The 16,757-nt window shown below is 38.4% G+C and overlaps 1 protein-coding gene across 28 annotated transcripts in view; it reads right to left on the reverse strand.

Moving 5' to 3' along the window:
- The window catches only part of NEB (nebulin), a 102,551-nt gene that overhangs the window by 35,754 nt on the left and 50,040 nt on the right, over positions 1–16,757 (reverse strand). For 24 of the 28 annotated variants that reach the window (XM_056496402.1, XM_056496428.1, XM_056496418.1 and 21 more), the window contains 28 exons: positions 16,650–16,754; positions 16,033–16,137; positions 15,071–15,178; positions 14,866–14,979; positions 13,824–14,021; positions 13,082–13,186; positions 12,562–12,666; positions 12,379–12,483; positions 11,798–11,905; positions 11,020–11,133; positions 10,109–10,306; positions 9,221–9,325; positions 8,833–8,937; positions 8,468–8,575; positions 8,087–8,194; positions 6,990–7,097; positions 6,379–6,483; positions 6,185–6,289; positions 5,898–5,996; positions 5,601–5,711; positions 5,339–5,443; positions 5,019–5,123; positions 4,670–4,774; positions 3,468–3,572; positions 3,076–3,180; positions 2,521–2,625; positions 2,215–2,319; positions 527–631 (listed from right to left, as the gene is read on the reverse strand). In XM_056496402.1, the coding sequence (XP_056352377.1) occupies positions 527–631; positions 2,215–2,319; positions 2,521–2,625; positions 3,076–3,180; positions 3,468–3,572; positions 4,670–4,774; positions 5,019–5,123; positions 5,339–5,443; positions 5,601–5,711; positions 5,898–5,996; positions 6,185–6,289; positions 6,379–6,483; positions 6,990–7,097; positions 8,087–8,194; positions 8,468–8,575; positions 8,833–8,937; positions 9,221–9,325; positions 10,109–10,306; positions 11,020–11,133; positions 11,798–11,905; positions 12,379–12,483; positions 12,562–12,666; positions 13,082–13,186; positions 13,824–14,021; positions 14,866–14,979; positions 15,071–15,178; positions 16,033–16,137; positions 16,650–16,754 (3,159 nt within the window). The remainder of the gene's footprint in view (positions 1–526; positions 632–2,214; positions 2,320–2,520; positions 2,626–3,075; positions 3,181–3,467; positions 3,573–4,669; positions 4,775–5,018; positions 5,124–5,338; positions 5,444–5,600; positions 5,712–5,897; positions 5,997–6,184; positions 6,290–6,378; positions 6,484–6,989; positions 7,098–8,086; positions 8,195–8,467; positions 8,576–8,832; positions 8,938–9,220; positions 9,326–10,108; positions 10,307–11,019; positions 11,134–11,797; positions 11,906–12,378; positions 12,484–12,561; positions 12,667–13,081; positions 13,187–13,823; positions 14,022–14,865; positions 14,980–15,070; positions 15,179–16,032; positions 16,138–16,649; positions 16,755–16,757) is intronic. The other 4 variants (XM_056496429.1, XM_056496414.1, XM_056496407.1 and 1 more) reach the window with 1 other exon arrangement.

Below are 16,757 nucleotides of genomic sequence, written 5' to 3' on the forward strand. Positions count from 1 at the left end.
AACATGAACAATGACACAGCTCTAGATCCCAGGCACTTGGAGAGTGGAGAGATTTAGGCAAGGTGCTGTATGTATTCATCCACATGTGCATACAATTCACAGCTGAGTATTTAGCACTGCTAAGATTAAATATCAACAAATTTTCCTGCTCTCACATTAAGGAAATGATGAAAATTTGGGGGGAGATGAGAGTAAACTAGAGATTAAGGCAAATATGTCCTTGTAGCTTGATCTAGAAATGAGTAAGAAGATTTGAAAAGAGAGGTAATAAACAATAAATGCTTGATTCTGCATTTTTTAAAACCTCAACAGTGATTTCAGGAGGAGATTCCTGATGCCCATTGATGCACAATAATGGAAGTACATACAGGACAGATGGACAGAGCAGCTCACACAAAAAGTGGCTCCTTTTTGGGTGGCAGGATGGAGACTGAGTGAGCAGATGGAGGAACACGAGGGTGTCACAGGGCTGTGACACTGCTGGTGGCAGGGGGCACACAGAGCTGCTCAGGTGCCCCCACAGTACCTGGCTGCTCAGAGTGCTGCCCCACTTGGCCAGCAGATTCCTGGGGTCATCCACAATAACGCTGTACCTAGCTTTGAGCTTCTCATAGGCTGCTTTATATAATTTCTGCTCAGAATAGCACAATACAGTGTAACAAGAGAGAGTTAAGATACAGAGAGATCACTGGTATAACCTCTTAAAGGCTGGGGTTGAAGGTTGTTTCCAAAAGAGAAAAAAATTAAAAATAAAAACAAAATTTAAGAAAAAAACCCAACAAAAAAAAAATCACCAAACAAACCAAAAGAAAACACCAAAAAACCCCAACAAAACAAACAAGCAATAACAAAATAAAAACACAACAAAAAAAAACCAAAAAAAAAACACCCCAAAAATAAAAAAAAACAAACAAAAAAACAAAAAAAAACCAAAAAAAACCAAACCAAACCAAACCAAACCAAAAAAAACCCCAAACAAAACAAACAAACAAACAAACAAAACAAACAAACAAACAAAAAAAAAAACTAAACCAAACAAACAAACAAAACAAACAAACAAACAAAAAAGCTCACCAAAAAAAACCCCAAAAAAACACACAAAGAAGAGGGAGAATATTTCCAAATGGTAAAAGCATTTCTAAATTGCCTTTGGAAGGCCTACAGTTTAAGGATGTCTCTATTCCATCCCTTAATAAACATTTTTATGACTGAATTTCTTCATGAAAAGTGACTGCAGAAGCAACCCTGTGTTGTAGATTCCTGAGCTGAGTCCAAAGAAAACACAATGAGATGTTATTAAAAAATCATCACTTATATAACAGAAGATATTTAGGCAAGTTCATTTATGGAGCTCCCATTGATAAAATTTTACCCATTTATGTTTCTGATATTATTTTTTTCCTTCTTTGCTCTGTGAACAATAATAAGACTGAATAATCTTAATAAAAATTCTGGTGTTTGTTGTGAAACAGCTTTTCTTATCCAGAACAGGTAATACAGTAATAAACTTACTGACAGGTAATGATATAACACAGTGGCTGGTAAAAAAGAAGGAAATATTAATATATAAACCTAAATATCTGCTTCTTTAATGAAAAGCATCAGATTTTGATGTGCTATTCCAATTCCAAGCTTGTGGGAATCACCCTGAACATGATGTTTTCCATGGAATTTGTCCTAGGGTGGAGAGCACTAATCCTACAAACCCCAGGAGTGATCTGAATTTTAAACCCAAGGGTGTTCATTAATTATTAGGTTGTGTCAATTGGTTCTTTAGCACTTCAGGAGGAAAATAGGAACATGTTGAGTTGTAGAGTGGAAAAATTCTAGGCAAAATCACTGAAATTAAATAAGCTGTGGCAACTTCAGACATAACTCTGCCTTCCTAACACCAATAAAGATATAATCAGTGTTCCAGGAGAGCAATTGGAATTCTCTCCACACCTTTTTGAGATGGAAAACAACACTCAGGGTTCTGTACTCAGGGTTATTTAAGTCAGCAAAGGAAAAGTCCCTTTGCCATGAAAAATGAATGGACAGGGGTGGGGATTTCACTTCCTGGGCTCTGCAAACCTGTTCTGTTCTAATATCCAGAGAAACAAAATCTTGTCTTTCATGACTTTAGTCTGATCTTGAAACATCTTTAAGCCTGATTATAAGGAAAGACAACCTCCAACTCTGTATTTACCTGAGCCTACAGGAATCTTTACTTACCTCATCCATCAGCTGAGTTGCATATTTAAAATGTTCATTGCTTGGAGAGTCAGCCACATACTTGAACTTGGACTTGGTCTTCTCAAAATTCTCCTTGTACTTACACTGGAGACAAAGAAAAGCAAATACACAAAACCCAGCCCACATTAGTCCAAAGAAGGGGAAGGCAATGAAAATGTGATTTTAGAGAGAACTTATGGCAAAAAAATGGTGGAATTATTGCATTTGTGAGTTTAACTTTTTTACCAGCAACAAATTGTTGTAAATGGACAGCAAATGTCCAAAAACAACTCAGAGCTCACTCACCCCACTGTAGAGCACTTTGTTCTTCTCTGCCAGGACAAAACTTGGAGTATCCCACACATAGCAGCCAGTGCCTTTGAGCCATTCCAGGTCTTCCTTGTATTTAACCTTTAGAAAAGAAGAAAAAAGACTCAGTTTTAAGCAGATAATCAGTGCTGAAATGAGCTTCAGCACAATTCTTTATAAAATAAATTAGTTTCTCCTATTTTATGGATGGACTCTGTTTATTCACACACATAACCTATCATTAGGAGTTCTGTGTGAATTAAAAATAATATACAGGGAAGGGGTTATTGTGCATGTACAGAAATGTGCAATTTAAGGTTGTTACAGGGCTGAACAAATCTAAGCAAATACAACTGAAATTAATTAATATTATCTGTTAATTTGGCAAGGGGATGTGCTGCAGCTTTAGCCACTGAGATTCTTTCAGTTCCCAGATCTGCCAGGTGAACTGTAAATCACTGAGCAATTTCAGCTGCTTTCCCTTTGTTGAGAAAGAGGGTTTGGGTTGATTTTGGAAAGCCCTTTTGTCCATGCAGGAGCTGCTGGACTCACATCACTGATGGCATCGGTGACCAGGCGGTGGTGGAAGTGCTCGGGGCGGTCTGGGATGGATCTCCAGATTCCCAGCTGGCTCATGTAATTCTCCTTATATTTGACCTACAGAGAAAATGGAAGAATTAAGTAAGACAATTGAAGAGAAGACTTCAAACCACACAAAAGTTCCAGTTTGTTTTTTTTTTTTTTTTTTTGCCCCTTGAAACAGCAGAACTGAAAGAGTGGAAATGAGATTAACTTATGACATCAACAGCAATCAATATTCCAGAGAAAGAAAGAAATCAACACTGCTAATGCTGATATTTTCCTAATTATTTGCCATATTGAAATGGAAACAAAGGCTAAATGGCCTATTTTAGGTTATCAAGGAATGAAGATGTTGTACATACACTGCTGATGTCATCAGTGACCTTCCTGTGGTAGACAATGTCCAGAGCATCCTTCACTGTGTGGTATTTGCCCTTGGTGTTCTCAAAGGTTTCTTTGTAACGCAGCTGGGAAGGAAAAAAAAACACAAAAGAAGGGATTAACGTGCCAGGAATTGTTTCAGTTCAATTTCTCACTTCTCAGGAATGATATCCAGGGATATGTTGCTGCCTGACATCCCAATGGAAGCCCTGAGGAATTTTTGGAGGCTGCAATTTCCTACCATCAGTTGTAATTTCAGTGAGACTTGTGGTGAAAATTACAGAGAATTTCACTCAATTCACTTTTCAGACTGAGATAAAACCATCCCTGCATCACAGGAGTGCTCTCTAGGAAAGCACAGGTGCCTCTTCTGCCATAAAAATCTGCTTAAAAATCTTCTTCCCTGCCCTCCTCTAGAAGAAAGCAGGAAGATCATCCCAGTCTGTGGAGAAAGTCTTTTCAGAGGAGAAATCCCCATGTGCAGAAAAGCTGAGATGCTCCTTGGCATATTTAAAAATCACTGTCAGAGCAGTAAGATGAAATAAACCCTAGAACAAAGCACCAGCCCTGCACATGTCCTTTCACATCCTGCTGGTTCTGAAATATATGGAAAAGCTCTCACAAATGAGCATTCTTAAATTGCCTTAAATCACAAATAACTATTCCACGCTTGAAAAAATCAATTTCACCTTAACAACCTCCTGTGCAGCAGCTCAGGTAATTTTTCTCTCTAATTTACTTCTGAATTAAAAAATGAACACATTCCCAGTGACAGGGCAGTTTACTTCTAACACAAAACTGAGATGAAAAAGCTGATCAAAGTTATTCTGTCCTGGCCCCAGCATCAATCACTTCACTCTGCTCTATTTGGAGACTTGATATATAAACAAATTATTTTAAAATATGTTTTTACTTTGTTGTACAGCCACACTTCAGTGCAATGGGAAATAAAAATGAATTATAAAAATTGGAAAAGAAAAAAAAGGTATTGCAGTGGAATCAAATCAAAACTTAATAATGTTCCTGATTTCAAATGGAGATGGACATACAAATAAGGGGGCTTTGTTGATGGGGGCACTGAGGTATTCTGTGCTTTGCATGTTTGTTCCCCACTGATCTTTTTCCTGTCCTTTTCATGGAGAATCCAAGGAAAAGCAGCAGTGGGGTGTTCCTCAGTACTCACATCACTGGCATTCAGGTAGGCTCTCTTGGCTCTGATCAGCACTGGGGTGTCAGGGACAGGGGTGTATTTGTCCTTCATCTTCTCATACTGGGTTTTGTACTTTTTCTAAGAGAAACAGCAAAAGGAAAAAGTCATCACTGTAATTCTAGAAGTATTTGCCAATCTGCAAAAGAATCTTGTTTTATAAAATCCTAAAACATTTTCAGAATGTTTTATTTTACAAAAGAAATGTGGAACTTAAGTACAAGAGACAGAAAAATAAATGAAGGCTAAAATTATCTCTGAAAATAGAAATAAAACTTCTAAAGAGTTCAGCAGAGTGGCAGCAAATTAGAAAACAAGATTTTACCTCACTGATCATGTCCTTGACATTCCTGGCATGTGTAAAGGCTTGAGTCTGACCATCAGCATGGTGGTGGGGTCTCTCCTTTGTGGCAAGCTCCACGTACAAGTACTGCAGCAAGAAGAAAATAATCAAAAAACCCTCACTTCTACTAAATTCTACCTCATGTCTCTGAAAAACAGCTGTAAATTCACAGTATAAACATAACCACCAATTTCTAGCAATCCTACATTGCTTCAAAATGGCCTGGAAAGCTTTTGCTGTACTTTAACAATATATAAAGAAGGATTCCCTGATTGATTTTTATATCAGCACAATTTTTTCACCTGGCTCTGTATTTTTTGTCCTGTCTTGGCTCTTATGAGGTCAGGTGTATCAAGGATGGAAGTGTATTTTGTCTTCAGCTCATTGCCAGCAGCTCTGTAAACCAGCTGGAAAAAGGAAACAGGTCCAGGAATTATTTCTGCTATTATTTAGAAGCTGCATAATCACAGCTTTGCTATTATAACATCTCATCTATTCCAGTTAAAAAAACACAGGGAGGGGTTAATTACAGCTACAAATTTGTGCAGAAATAACAGAATTTACCTCACTCAGGTGGGTTTTTAGTTCCTGCACTGCTCTGTATCCAGGAGTATCCAACACCACCTTGATTTTAGGCCACATTTTCTTGGCAGTACTTGTGTAGATATAATTAGACTGGAAAGGAAAAGCAGTTTTAATGAAGGAAACTTTACAGTGCAACCCCACAGTGCTTTGAAACAAAAAATTGGCTGCACAGCACAAAATTCTCTCGTTCTGTGCTCATTTTCCTGTGCTTCACTACCTGCATGCACAGAAACAAATCCACTGCTGTCATTCTCATTCCCAGAGGAAACTCCTTACCCAGAGCTTGCGGAGCTCGCGGGCACGGACCATGTCAGGAGTGTCATACAGGAAACAGCCCAAGCCCTTCAACCAGCTCAGGTCCTCTTTGTATTTAATCTACGAGAGAAATTCAAATCAACACTCGACACTTGCGATAAATTCAATCATCAGTCATTAAACACAGGGAGGAAGTGGGGTTTTTTGTTCCAGAATAGAAATGAAGTGAAAAAAAAGAGAGGGAGGAATCCCACAGTGAGCAGGGAGGTTGGGAGCTCTCAGCAGGTGTGGGAGCAGCAGCTGCTTACGTCACTGGTGATGTCCCCGACGTAGCGACAGTGCAGCACGTGAGGGGTGTAGGGCAGGGAGATCAGGTGGCCCTGCATCTTGAAGAAATCTGACTTGTAGATCAGCTGAAAAACAAGGAGCAGAGCAGCATTTCAGGTGTTTGGTCAGGGAATGACCTCAGTCCCTTCAGTTGCTCTGTTGGGAGGGCACCTACGTCGCTGACAGCCTCCTGGGTGGCTCTGACTTGGCGGATCTCGGGCGTGTCAGGGGTGGTGTGGATCTTGTCCTTGTTCTTGTGGTACGTTGCTCTGTACAGCCTCTGTCACAAGAGACAACATTCTGCATTTTAACACAGCTTAAAACCTTGAAATGGCAAAGAAGTTCAGCACAGCATAAGCACTTCTTACATAAGTTACTATTTTTTACCCAGGCAAATATTTTCCATTAACTATTTTTGATACATTCTGGAAATCTCAGACTCTAATCCTAAAAACTTGTAAATACATTTATTTAATTTCCATGCTATTAAAGCCAGTGATCACAGAAGTGAGTCAATATATATAAAAACTAAAACTATTGCAGCCCAATTTTGTACAATTTTGTAACTTTAATTACAGTTAATAAAATTAGGCTGCACTTTTTTATTATGGTTACAATTTCACCCTGGATCAATGATCCCTCACCATTCTTGATAGATACTTCTCTAAATAATTAAAAAAGCCTCAAAGAAGAGGGATTCTACAACTTGCCAGTCAATGTATTTTCATTATATATATTGTGGACACTGCAAGTACAACTGAAAGCAAAAATATATATTTACTGTACCTCGTTAATGACTTGATTGACTTTCCTCACATTTTCAAAGCCAACATCTTTAGGTCCCAGAGTGTAGCCCTTGGCTTTCATGTGTTCATAGGCTTCTTTATATTTCAGCTATATGAAGTACAAAAAACACACAGAAGCTAAATTTGATTATGGTTCTGGCTACACTGCAGCTCTGACAGCAATTTATGCTGTAAAAAGAGACAGATTTTTAGAGATAACTAGTGAGATGTAGCTGGATCAGAGTTAAATACATCATAATAAGTTAAATCATCATAATGATTTCTCCCTTTATCATACTGAAAGTTAAAAATACAATAAATTTTTCTTGCATCTAATAAAGTATTTGTATAAAGCTGAGGAAATTTATATTTTGATAGTAAGGCCCAAACTGAGAGTCCTTTATCTGGGACTGCAGATCACTCCTGTCTTAGGTTACAATGCAGGATGTCCCCAGCAATGTGCATTCCATCCCATCTTTAAACCAGCTGGGCAATCATCTTTATCTTCCCACAGCCCATCCTCCCTCCAGGAGATATCTCCTGTTCATGGCCACTGAGTCCCAGGGCATGACTGATAAAATTCCATCATCCCATGGGAGATGCTCCAGCCAGGGGAGGAGCCAAGCCTTTCCTACCCAGATAAAAACTGAGATTTGCAACACCAGAGCAGCCTTTGCCACTGGATCCCAGAGGAAAACCAGAGCCTTCCACATCATCCCTGGAGCTTCAGAGGAAACTGCACCTTCTCCAGGAGCACTGCTCCAGCTGAACCACATCTGCCCCTGCAGGAGGATGCAGCCACCATTGAATGGGACTGTGCCAACACCCTGACTGACTGACGGGTGTCAGCTTGGATTCTGACTCTGGCAGGGCTGGGATTGTTCTGTGTAATACTGCATTGCTAGTTTAATTTTCCTAGTAAAGAACTGCTATTCCTATTCCCATATCTTTGCCTGAGAGCCCCTTAATTTCAAAATTATAATAATTTGGAAGGAGGGAGTTTGTATTTTCCATTTCAAAGAGAGACTCCTGCCTTTCTTCCTGTCTTTCAAACCAAGACAGCTCCCATGGTGTAGGAGGATTTAGTGCCTGACTTACATCACTGCCGATGTGCTGCACGTGTTTGGCATGCTGGAAGTTCGGGGTGTCCGTGGGAAGGCTGTACCCAGTGGGAAGAGCATTCACACCAGCCCATCGATACAAATTCTGCAAGAGGAGAGAGAGAGACTTTGTATAACTGCTAGAAACACTGGAGGGGAAAATTCCTCAATCTCAGAAATCATTCAATCACAGCTGGCAAAAGATTTCCCCCATGTCTGGGGGAAAAATGCATTAAAATGTGTTTTTATAGCTCAAATGATGATATTTTCCCACTTTCATTTCAGAGCAGTGGCATGCAGCTTCACCTGAAAAGCTAAAACCAGACAATTTGGGTTTTCAGCATCATAAACTCTGTGGAGCCCAAAGTTTTGTGCTTACCTCACTCTGTATTTTGTTTGCATTATATGCCCGCTCCAAATCCACTGTTTTATCAGTAGGGATCATCTTGCCTTGGACATTCTTCTTGTAATCACCACGATAGACAGCCTGGGAAAGAGAAAAAGTCATCACTGTCACATTCTCTCACAGGATGTTTGTTTGCATACAATGGGAATTGTTCCTAAACAATTAAAGCTTTTTGGCTTCAGGCAATTAATGATTTTAGTGATTGTGTCTACAATGAGGTGTAGATAACCAACAATGAGTAAAACTAAATTATTAAAAACACATTAAAAGTTGTATTTATAAAGCTGATGAGGTTACAGCATTTGGAATATTGGATGGAAGGTGAGAAAAACACTTACCTCACTTAAATTCAAGGCACTGATCACATTCTGGACGTAGACAGGAGTGTCTGTGACCACAGTGAAGTCCTTCTTCATTTTTTCTGCCTTAGATTTGTACTTAATCTGCAGAGAGAAAGCAAGAGCTCTAATTACTAATGCTAGTAATTTTAATTTCATTTATTGCATTTTCCTATTTACTATTCTTACTATTTATTTCATCACTGAGCTATTTTATCAGTGAACCACCATTGAAACAGAAAGTATATTGGAACTATGGCTTGTTGTTTAATAACTCCTCCAATCAAGAAGGATAAATAAGATTTTCCAGAGCTACACCTGGAGTGGAAAAAGGCCACAGTAGAGTGAAAAAGAAGGCTATGAAGCAAACCCAGAGTTATCCACTCACATCACTGCGAAGGTCATAGGCTTGTTTGGCATGGAGGATTTCAGGAGTGTCCCAGACAAAGCAGCCAATGCCTTTCAGCCAGTTCAGGTCATCCTTGTAGATCACCTAAGGAAGCAGAGAAGGAACCTGTAAGAATTCCATCAGGATCTGATCCCTTACTTCTAAATCACTCCACAACACAGCTGTCAAATGATGGAAGGTTTCTACTACTTTGATTTTTGTTGCTGTTGTTGCCGTTGTTTGAGAAAATCAAAATAATTCCTTCTGTAATTTAAATAATTTTTGTTCAATTTCCTTCAATTTGGGCAATAAATTAAAAATCCAGTTTTTAAAAAAAAAAATTATCTGCACATCCTACTGGGCACTGATTTACCACCACATCCTACTCCTGGGCTGACCTGCTCAAGGCAAGTGTGCAGAAGCTTTGTCCAACCAGGATTTTCTCAGACTTCCAAACCTCATGCAACCAAATAAAGGACAATTTACAGGCAAGGTAGAACTGTGATGTTACAACCCAAATGCCTACACTATTAACACTGAAATTATTGAAATTGTTGCACAGAGGTTGTAGACTCACCATCCCTGGAAGTATCCAAGGCCAGGTTGGACAGGGGTTGGAACAACCTGGGATAGTGGAAGGTGTCCCATGGCAGGGAGTGGAATTAGATGAGCTTTAAGGTCTTTCCAACCCAAACCATTCTGGGATTTTCTGATTCTATTCAACCAAGCCCCATCTCAATGACCCATTTATTGCCAAGTGTCATGACAATGAAGCGGCAACTTCAGGGCGCTCCAGCGACATTTTTTGCTGAATCATTTCCTCCAGCAGAGCACAAATGAGGGGATGCTCCCAAAAACAAGCCAGGAACCAGAGATCTGGGGACTTACATCACTGATTTGGTCAGTGACTGTTCGCACGTGGGTGTTGACCTGCAGGTCTGGCAGGCAGAGCCACTCGTGGAGCCGCGTGCGATAATCGACCTCGCTGATCTTCTTCTGGGCGTCCTTGGCTGAGATGATGTCCACCATGTCTGGCACAATGTGCACCTTGGCCTTGGTCTTCTCGTAGGCTTCTTTGTACAGGCGCTGTGGAGTTAAAGAAACGTTTTAATGAAGCTGATGTTGCATTTTGGCTAAAGGATAATGCAACACAGTTATTTGTTTAAAGAAACACCACACTTGTATAGGGTAGTTCGTGTAAAACAGAATAGAAAAGACTCATTGGTCCAAGAAGGCAACACTTTTTTGAAAACATGCTTTCTGCAAAACATCATGAGACACTCATGTGGCTCTGCAGGTGCATAATCATTGTTATAATTTCTTATTTTTGTGCAGCCTGAGAAACCCAAGGCTTCAAGGCTCCTTTTTCCCTGGTTACTAGCACTATCCAACAACAAGCTGAGGCATAAATTGTTGATCAATTTGGATGAAATCATTGCTGTTTTCATGGGATGTCAGTGGGAGAGTGATCTTTTTGGCATGCTCTAAAAATAATTTGCAGAACCTCAGCAAGGGAGATAAAACATGATTTGCTCCATTTTCATTGAGCTGATGAGTTAAAAGGAGGCAGAAGATGATTTCACCCATATTACTCTAAAGGTTTGGCCATGCAGGCGATGCAGTTATTGAGGTAAAATTTAAATTTATCATTGCATTTCAGAATTTAGCAAATACTGCACATTTCCCAAATGCATGTGGGAATGGGATGTCTGGATCAAGGCATGGGGATTCTTTGAGTGGCTGCTTCTGAGACAAGCATGGCTTGATCAGGAAAACACACATCCAGAACCAACACTTACATCAATGTTGAGCTTCCCAACTCTGAGGCACCTTTCTGTATTGGGATCATCCTCAACACCTCTGGGGAGGGTGTACAGGGCTTTGAACTTGTCATATTCCTCACGGTATTTGACCTGAGCACAAGCAAAGAAATGCAGCAATTAACTGACTCCAACGAGTCAGTTGTGGCTTTGGAACAAAATTCATCATCATTAAGCAAAAAAAGTTGAGAAAGTAGAGAAAGGCTTTAAAGCAGGATTTTAGTTTTGTGTTTTGTCTTAAATGGCAAAGAAAGCACATCATAACAGTCAGGTTGTAAAACAACAGCTGACTAGAGGATTTTAAAATAAATAGATGCAGAATAAGGCACTTATTTATTGTTCCAGCTGTTTCATTTAAAGAGATCTGTGGAGTGGTCTCTCTTAATTGTAATTTCAGTTAAGTATAAGATGTTTTCTATACTTAGTAAGCATCATTTAAAGATTTCTGGTGTTTTTCTGACCTGGATGCTCATGAAACTTAGACTTAGAAAAACCCTAATATTTTCTGTTTGGATTACTATAAAAACTGATTTTTCTTTCCAAGACAAGAAGCCACAAAGGACTGTTACTCAAAAGACTATCAGAGAAAAATCATTATCTGCAGATACATATTATATCTCAATTAAAAAGAGAAGGTAAATCAAAGTTTAAAAAATATTTATATCTACAGTAGATGCAAGGCATGAAGGATTTAATTGTTGGAATTGATGATCTGATTCAAAAAAATAAAGAATTTATTTCACTTTATTTCACTTACAGTGCTTGCATTGTGCTTCAGTTCTTTGGCACGTGCCAAGGCTACAGAATCTGAGGGCAGTGCATAGCTGGTGGCCTTCACTTTATCCCAGGCCTTCTTGTAGAGGTTCTGTGGGGAAATAGAAAGTTTGTGTGAGTGAAAAATTAATTCTTGTAAATAACCACCAACAACCAATAGAAATAAAAAATAAAAAATAGAAATCTTTTGCTTTTATTTAGATATCACATAGTAAAGTATTGTAAAGAAGATATTATGTGATACTTAATATCAAGTGCACGTAAAAGGTGATAAAAATCCTTTCTAACTATTCATGTCTGTTCTCATATGAGGTTTTAACTTTGTTCAGGTGTAATTTTATTAATCCAGGTGTTTTGCCAAGACTGGCATTATAATTGGAAAATATGACCCTTGCCTGAAATACATCTATTCCATGCACAAGTAGTGCAAGAGGCCAGCATTGGCTTTGAGAAGCTCCTGGTTTGGATGTTTATCTTCAAATAGAGTGAACAAACAAAAATAAAACGAAAATCCCACATTAAAGGTCCTTAAGAGAAAAAAAAAAAAAGTGTATAAACACTTACATCACTATAGAGGTGTTTCAAACTCTGAACTCTTTCTGAATCCACTGTTTCAGTCACAGTTGTGTACTTGTCCTTAGTTTTGTGGAATTCCTCCTTGTATTTTACCTGGAAATGAAAGCTGGGTTTAGTGGATTGTTTCAATGCTCAGAAGGACAATCCTGAGCAGAAAAGGTGGGGACTCACCTCACTGGCATTGGCAGCACTTTGCAGAGCAGTCACATAGACAGGGGTGTCTGTAACCACACTGAAGTTCTGGAAGTTCTCCTTCCCTGCAGTGGTGTATTTTATCTAGGGACACAAAACCAACAAAATACTCATTAGTGCTGAAAATGACATGGAAATCCCCTGCCAGCTTCCTTTAAAATCACATCTGGACAGAAACCAGAGATTACAGCTCAGTTAAGATCAACTCTGAAAGTGACAGGTCATTAAATAGAAATACTTATTAAACAGTCAGTATAAACTAAGGAATAATGAAATAAAAAAAGCTGTCTTTACATTCTTGTGTTTTCTCCTCCACCAATAACACACATGATGTCTTTACCAAAGCAACTCCAAGACTGTATTTTCACTGTTTGGACAAAGTATTTCTGATGTAACAGGAATTACTTCATTCTGCTCTGGACTAGGACACGTCAACCCCCGTGAATCACAAATGGAAGAAAAAATACATAAGTATTTTGTTTATTTAAGGAAAACTTACCTGGCTCTGCAAGTCATAGGATTTTTTAGCCTGGATGATTTGTGGAGTATCCCAGACATAACACCCAAGACCCTTCAGCCAGTTTAAGTCATCTTTATACACAGCCTACATGGAAGTGAACACAACATTAGGTTCTCTATACACAGCCTACATGGAAGTGAACAGAACATTAGGTTAGGAAGAAGTTTGCCTTCTGCCAATTAAACCAAGGAATTCTGCATCCTACTAAGCCAGGCAATTAACACACCCTCAGATTTTCTTGGGCAGGTTGGTTGTCCCAAGCTGAGACACCACTGACTGCAGAATATGAGCACCATTCTCTCAGCTGTGGGTTGATACAACCCCAACAAACAAGGGGAACTCTTTTCCAGACCCACTGGATCCAGAAAGATTCTGGATGCTATTCTGGCCCTTGTGCCAATTCCAGCATTCACAATTACAATAGATAAGGATTGCTGCAGTGACTGGTACTAAGAATCTAAAGCCACTGTTATTAATATATTAATTTCATATTTAAATATTATGGGAGATACTTGGGAAAAATGATGGGAAAGGCTGCTGTAATGTCAAACAAATGGGTTCAGTAAGTTCACATAAGTTTAGAATGGTTTGGACAATGTCCTCAGGCTGCTGGGGGGATTTTTGGGCTGTCCTGTGCAGCACCAGGAGTTGGACTGGATGACCTTGATGGGTCCCTTCCAACCCAGCCTATTTTATGATTTTAAAGAAATGATAAACTTACATCACTCAGAATCTCCTGAGCTTTCCTGGCATGAATAACATCGTTTTCTTCAGGGGAACAACTCCACTGGTGGAAGTACGTGCGGTACTCCAGATCACTGAGGATGTACTGGCACTTCTTGGCCAGGACATGGTTCATCATGTCAGCTGGAATATGGACATTCTTCTTGGTGTCTTCATAATTCTTTCTGTAGGCCAGCTGGAAAGCAAAGATTGGGAAAAGGTGAGAGGAAATAAGAGTGATTTTCTGTAAAACTTTGGATTTTGGACTAAAAGGTGACAGCATAATCTGAGATGTGTTTTCTGGATTTAGCAGCTAAGCTCCCATGGGATTGAACAGGGTAGAAATATTAACTTAGATATTAATCACCTTTTATTTTGGTGAAGTTCTGTAAGGACAACAACTACCTTCACTTACAGTTTTAACAGCTGGTGAGAAAACTAACCAGTCTTCAGGATTAAAAAACTCATGCTCCATACATAGTTTTCATCTAATTAAAGATAGAATATTTGGGATTACACTGATTTTATGGCCTGCATGACACATTGCATGTGCAGTGCTAACAAAAACAACACACCAAACGTGCATTTCCTTTTCCAGTTCTTAAATTCCTATTTCAACTCAAAAGCTACACTTTTATTTGTAAAGGAAATGAATCCCACGTGGTATTTTTTGCTGCTCAGATCCTTAGACTGAAACAAAAAAAGAGGGCTTTTTTCCTTACTGCAGTATTTCTAATAGCTCAACAAATCCCTTCTCAATCTCCTAAATAATTTTAAATTAAATTATTCAATCCACATATAAAATAAGCATTCAGGAAACATAAACATGTTGAAATAATTTTTACTGATATTATTGTGGATTTATATTAAGGCTGAACTTGATCTTGGAAGTCTTTTCCAACCTTAATGATCCTGTGATTCTACAGTTCTACTAAGCTTTGCATTATTTATGTTTAAGCAACGAAATAGTGAATTTCACCAGTGAAATAAGCAGTGAAATAAAGGAAATGGAAAATATTCCAGACTGGTTCATTCCTTACCGCGCTCCTCATTTTCTGGAATTCCCGGGAGTGAATGACACTGGGGAAATCACCAATATCCTTCCCAGCCAGGTAATGGCCTTTCAGCTTCTCATATATTTCCTTATATTTAAGCTGAAAAATATATCCATGTGGAAATTTTAATGTTCATTCTAACAACATATTTGAGGGGGGAAAAGGGAAATAATGGGAAATCCCTGCTGACCTCGCTGTTGATGTGGTTTGCATGTTTGGCTCCCACAAGTGGAACATATTTCTCATCCAGGGTGTATCCAATGGGCTTGCTCTTCTCCCAAGCCTTCTTGTAATGTTTCTAGAAAAAGCACATACAGGTTGTGATGAAAAAATCAATTCTATTTCTCAGTTATACACACATGGGATATGACATGGAAAACTGAATGTTTTTACAGAGTGGTTCCAAATAAATTAAATGGAGAATGTTGATTTTGAACAGTCTTTCAGTATAAGGCAAACAGCACAAGTGTTCACTTCAGGAAGCTACCAGAGCACAAATTTGAGCTGATTTCTGCTTTCTTTATTATATTTATACCAGAAGAGTAATGAAAATATCTAAAAATATAAATATGAGCTCTGGTTTAAAAATGCAATATAGAATTGAGATTGATAATTTTATAAATGCTCAAAATTGTGAAAAATCTTCAAGAAATATTGGTGTTTATTTAACAAAGAAACATTAGTATCAATGGCACTTTTCTAATACTTATTTAGCTAAATATTAAATATATTCATCTTCAGATTAAATTAAGAAGTGCCTATTCATATGAATGAGTAATCACTTATATTTTAAAAAAAACAGTTTTCTCATTAAAATCAGTGAGACTACTCAAAAGTAACTGCTTAATAATGTAAATCATATATGGTTTTAATTTCTTAAATGTAAAATTTATCAGTAGGCTCAGAAGATATTTTTGGATAGAATTATATTTGGTTTAGACACACTATTATGACTTCCAAGCACCACACAGCTCTCCTTTGAGATCACCTCAACAAGGAAAGAAATCATCCTGATTCCAATGATCCAAATGGGAAAGCTGAAGAAAAAAGGGATTAAATAACCTTCTCTGTGCCACTGCTGAGAGTAAAACAGTTCCTCAAGTCCACCCCACACTCTGTTGTTTTCAAAGGTTGATATTTATGAGATCTCACCTCACTGTGGAGCAAGGACATGTCTTTGGCATGGTGCAGAGCAGGAGTATCATCAGACCCAATGTATTGGCCTTTCTCCTGGTTAAATGTTTCTTTGTATTTTAGCTGCAAAAGAAAGCAAACACAGTATTAATTCCACAGGAGAAATACATTATTTCTTTCAGTCCATCTATTATAGTAGACATTAATTTCCTCTTGTGTCACAGTGTTGTGTAGTACATTCCACCCATTGTAATATACAGGCAATGTTACTGTGTCACCTCAAAATCCACATGATATTCTTGAAAAATTTAAGATATTGCTCAGCAAATACAGTTTAGCAACTCCAGGAACTGTTCATCAAGAACAGGACTCAGTTTTCAACTGTAAGAAAAATATGTACAAACTCTAAGTCAGAGACATGCCATATTCTTCTACAGGAAAATGTTAAATTATTTGGACAGCAATATTGTGTTCATTCGTATCACTTCTTACTAAACTTCTTTACCCCAGGAAAGCCTGTTATTAATGAGGTGCACACACAAATATACAAGGCTAAAACTAGTAAAGTTAGCAAAAGCAATAAGTAATCTATTAATTCTTCTATATTAATTTAATTTTTTTTAAGAGGTACATACATCACTCTGATTGACAGAGTTCATCTTTGCCAAAACGATCTCAGGAGTGTCAACCACGCTGGTGTATTTGGAAAAGTTCTCTAGGGCTTCTTTTGTGTATGCTCTCTG

The sequence above is a fragment of the Oenanthe melanoleuca genome, chromosome 7 (assembly GCF_029582105.1).
Source record: "Oenanthe melanoleuca isolate GR-GAL-2019-014 chromosome 7, OMel1.0, whole genome shotgun sequence".
NCBI classification, from domain to species: domain Eukaryota; kingdom Metazoa; phylum Chordata; class Aves; order Passeriformes; family Muscicapidae; genus Oenanthe; species Oenanthe melanoleuca.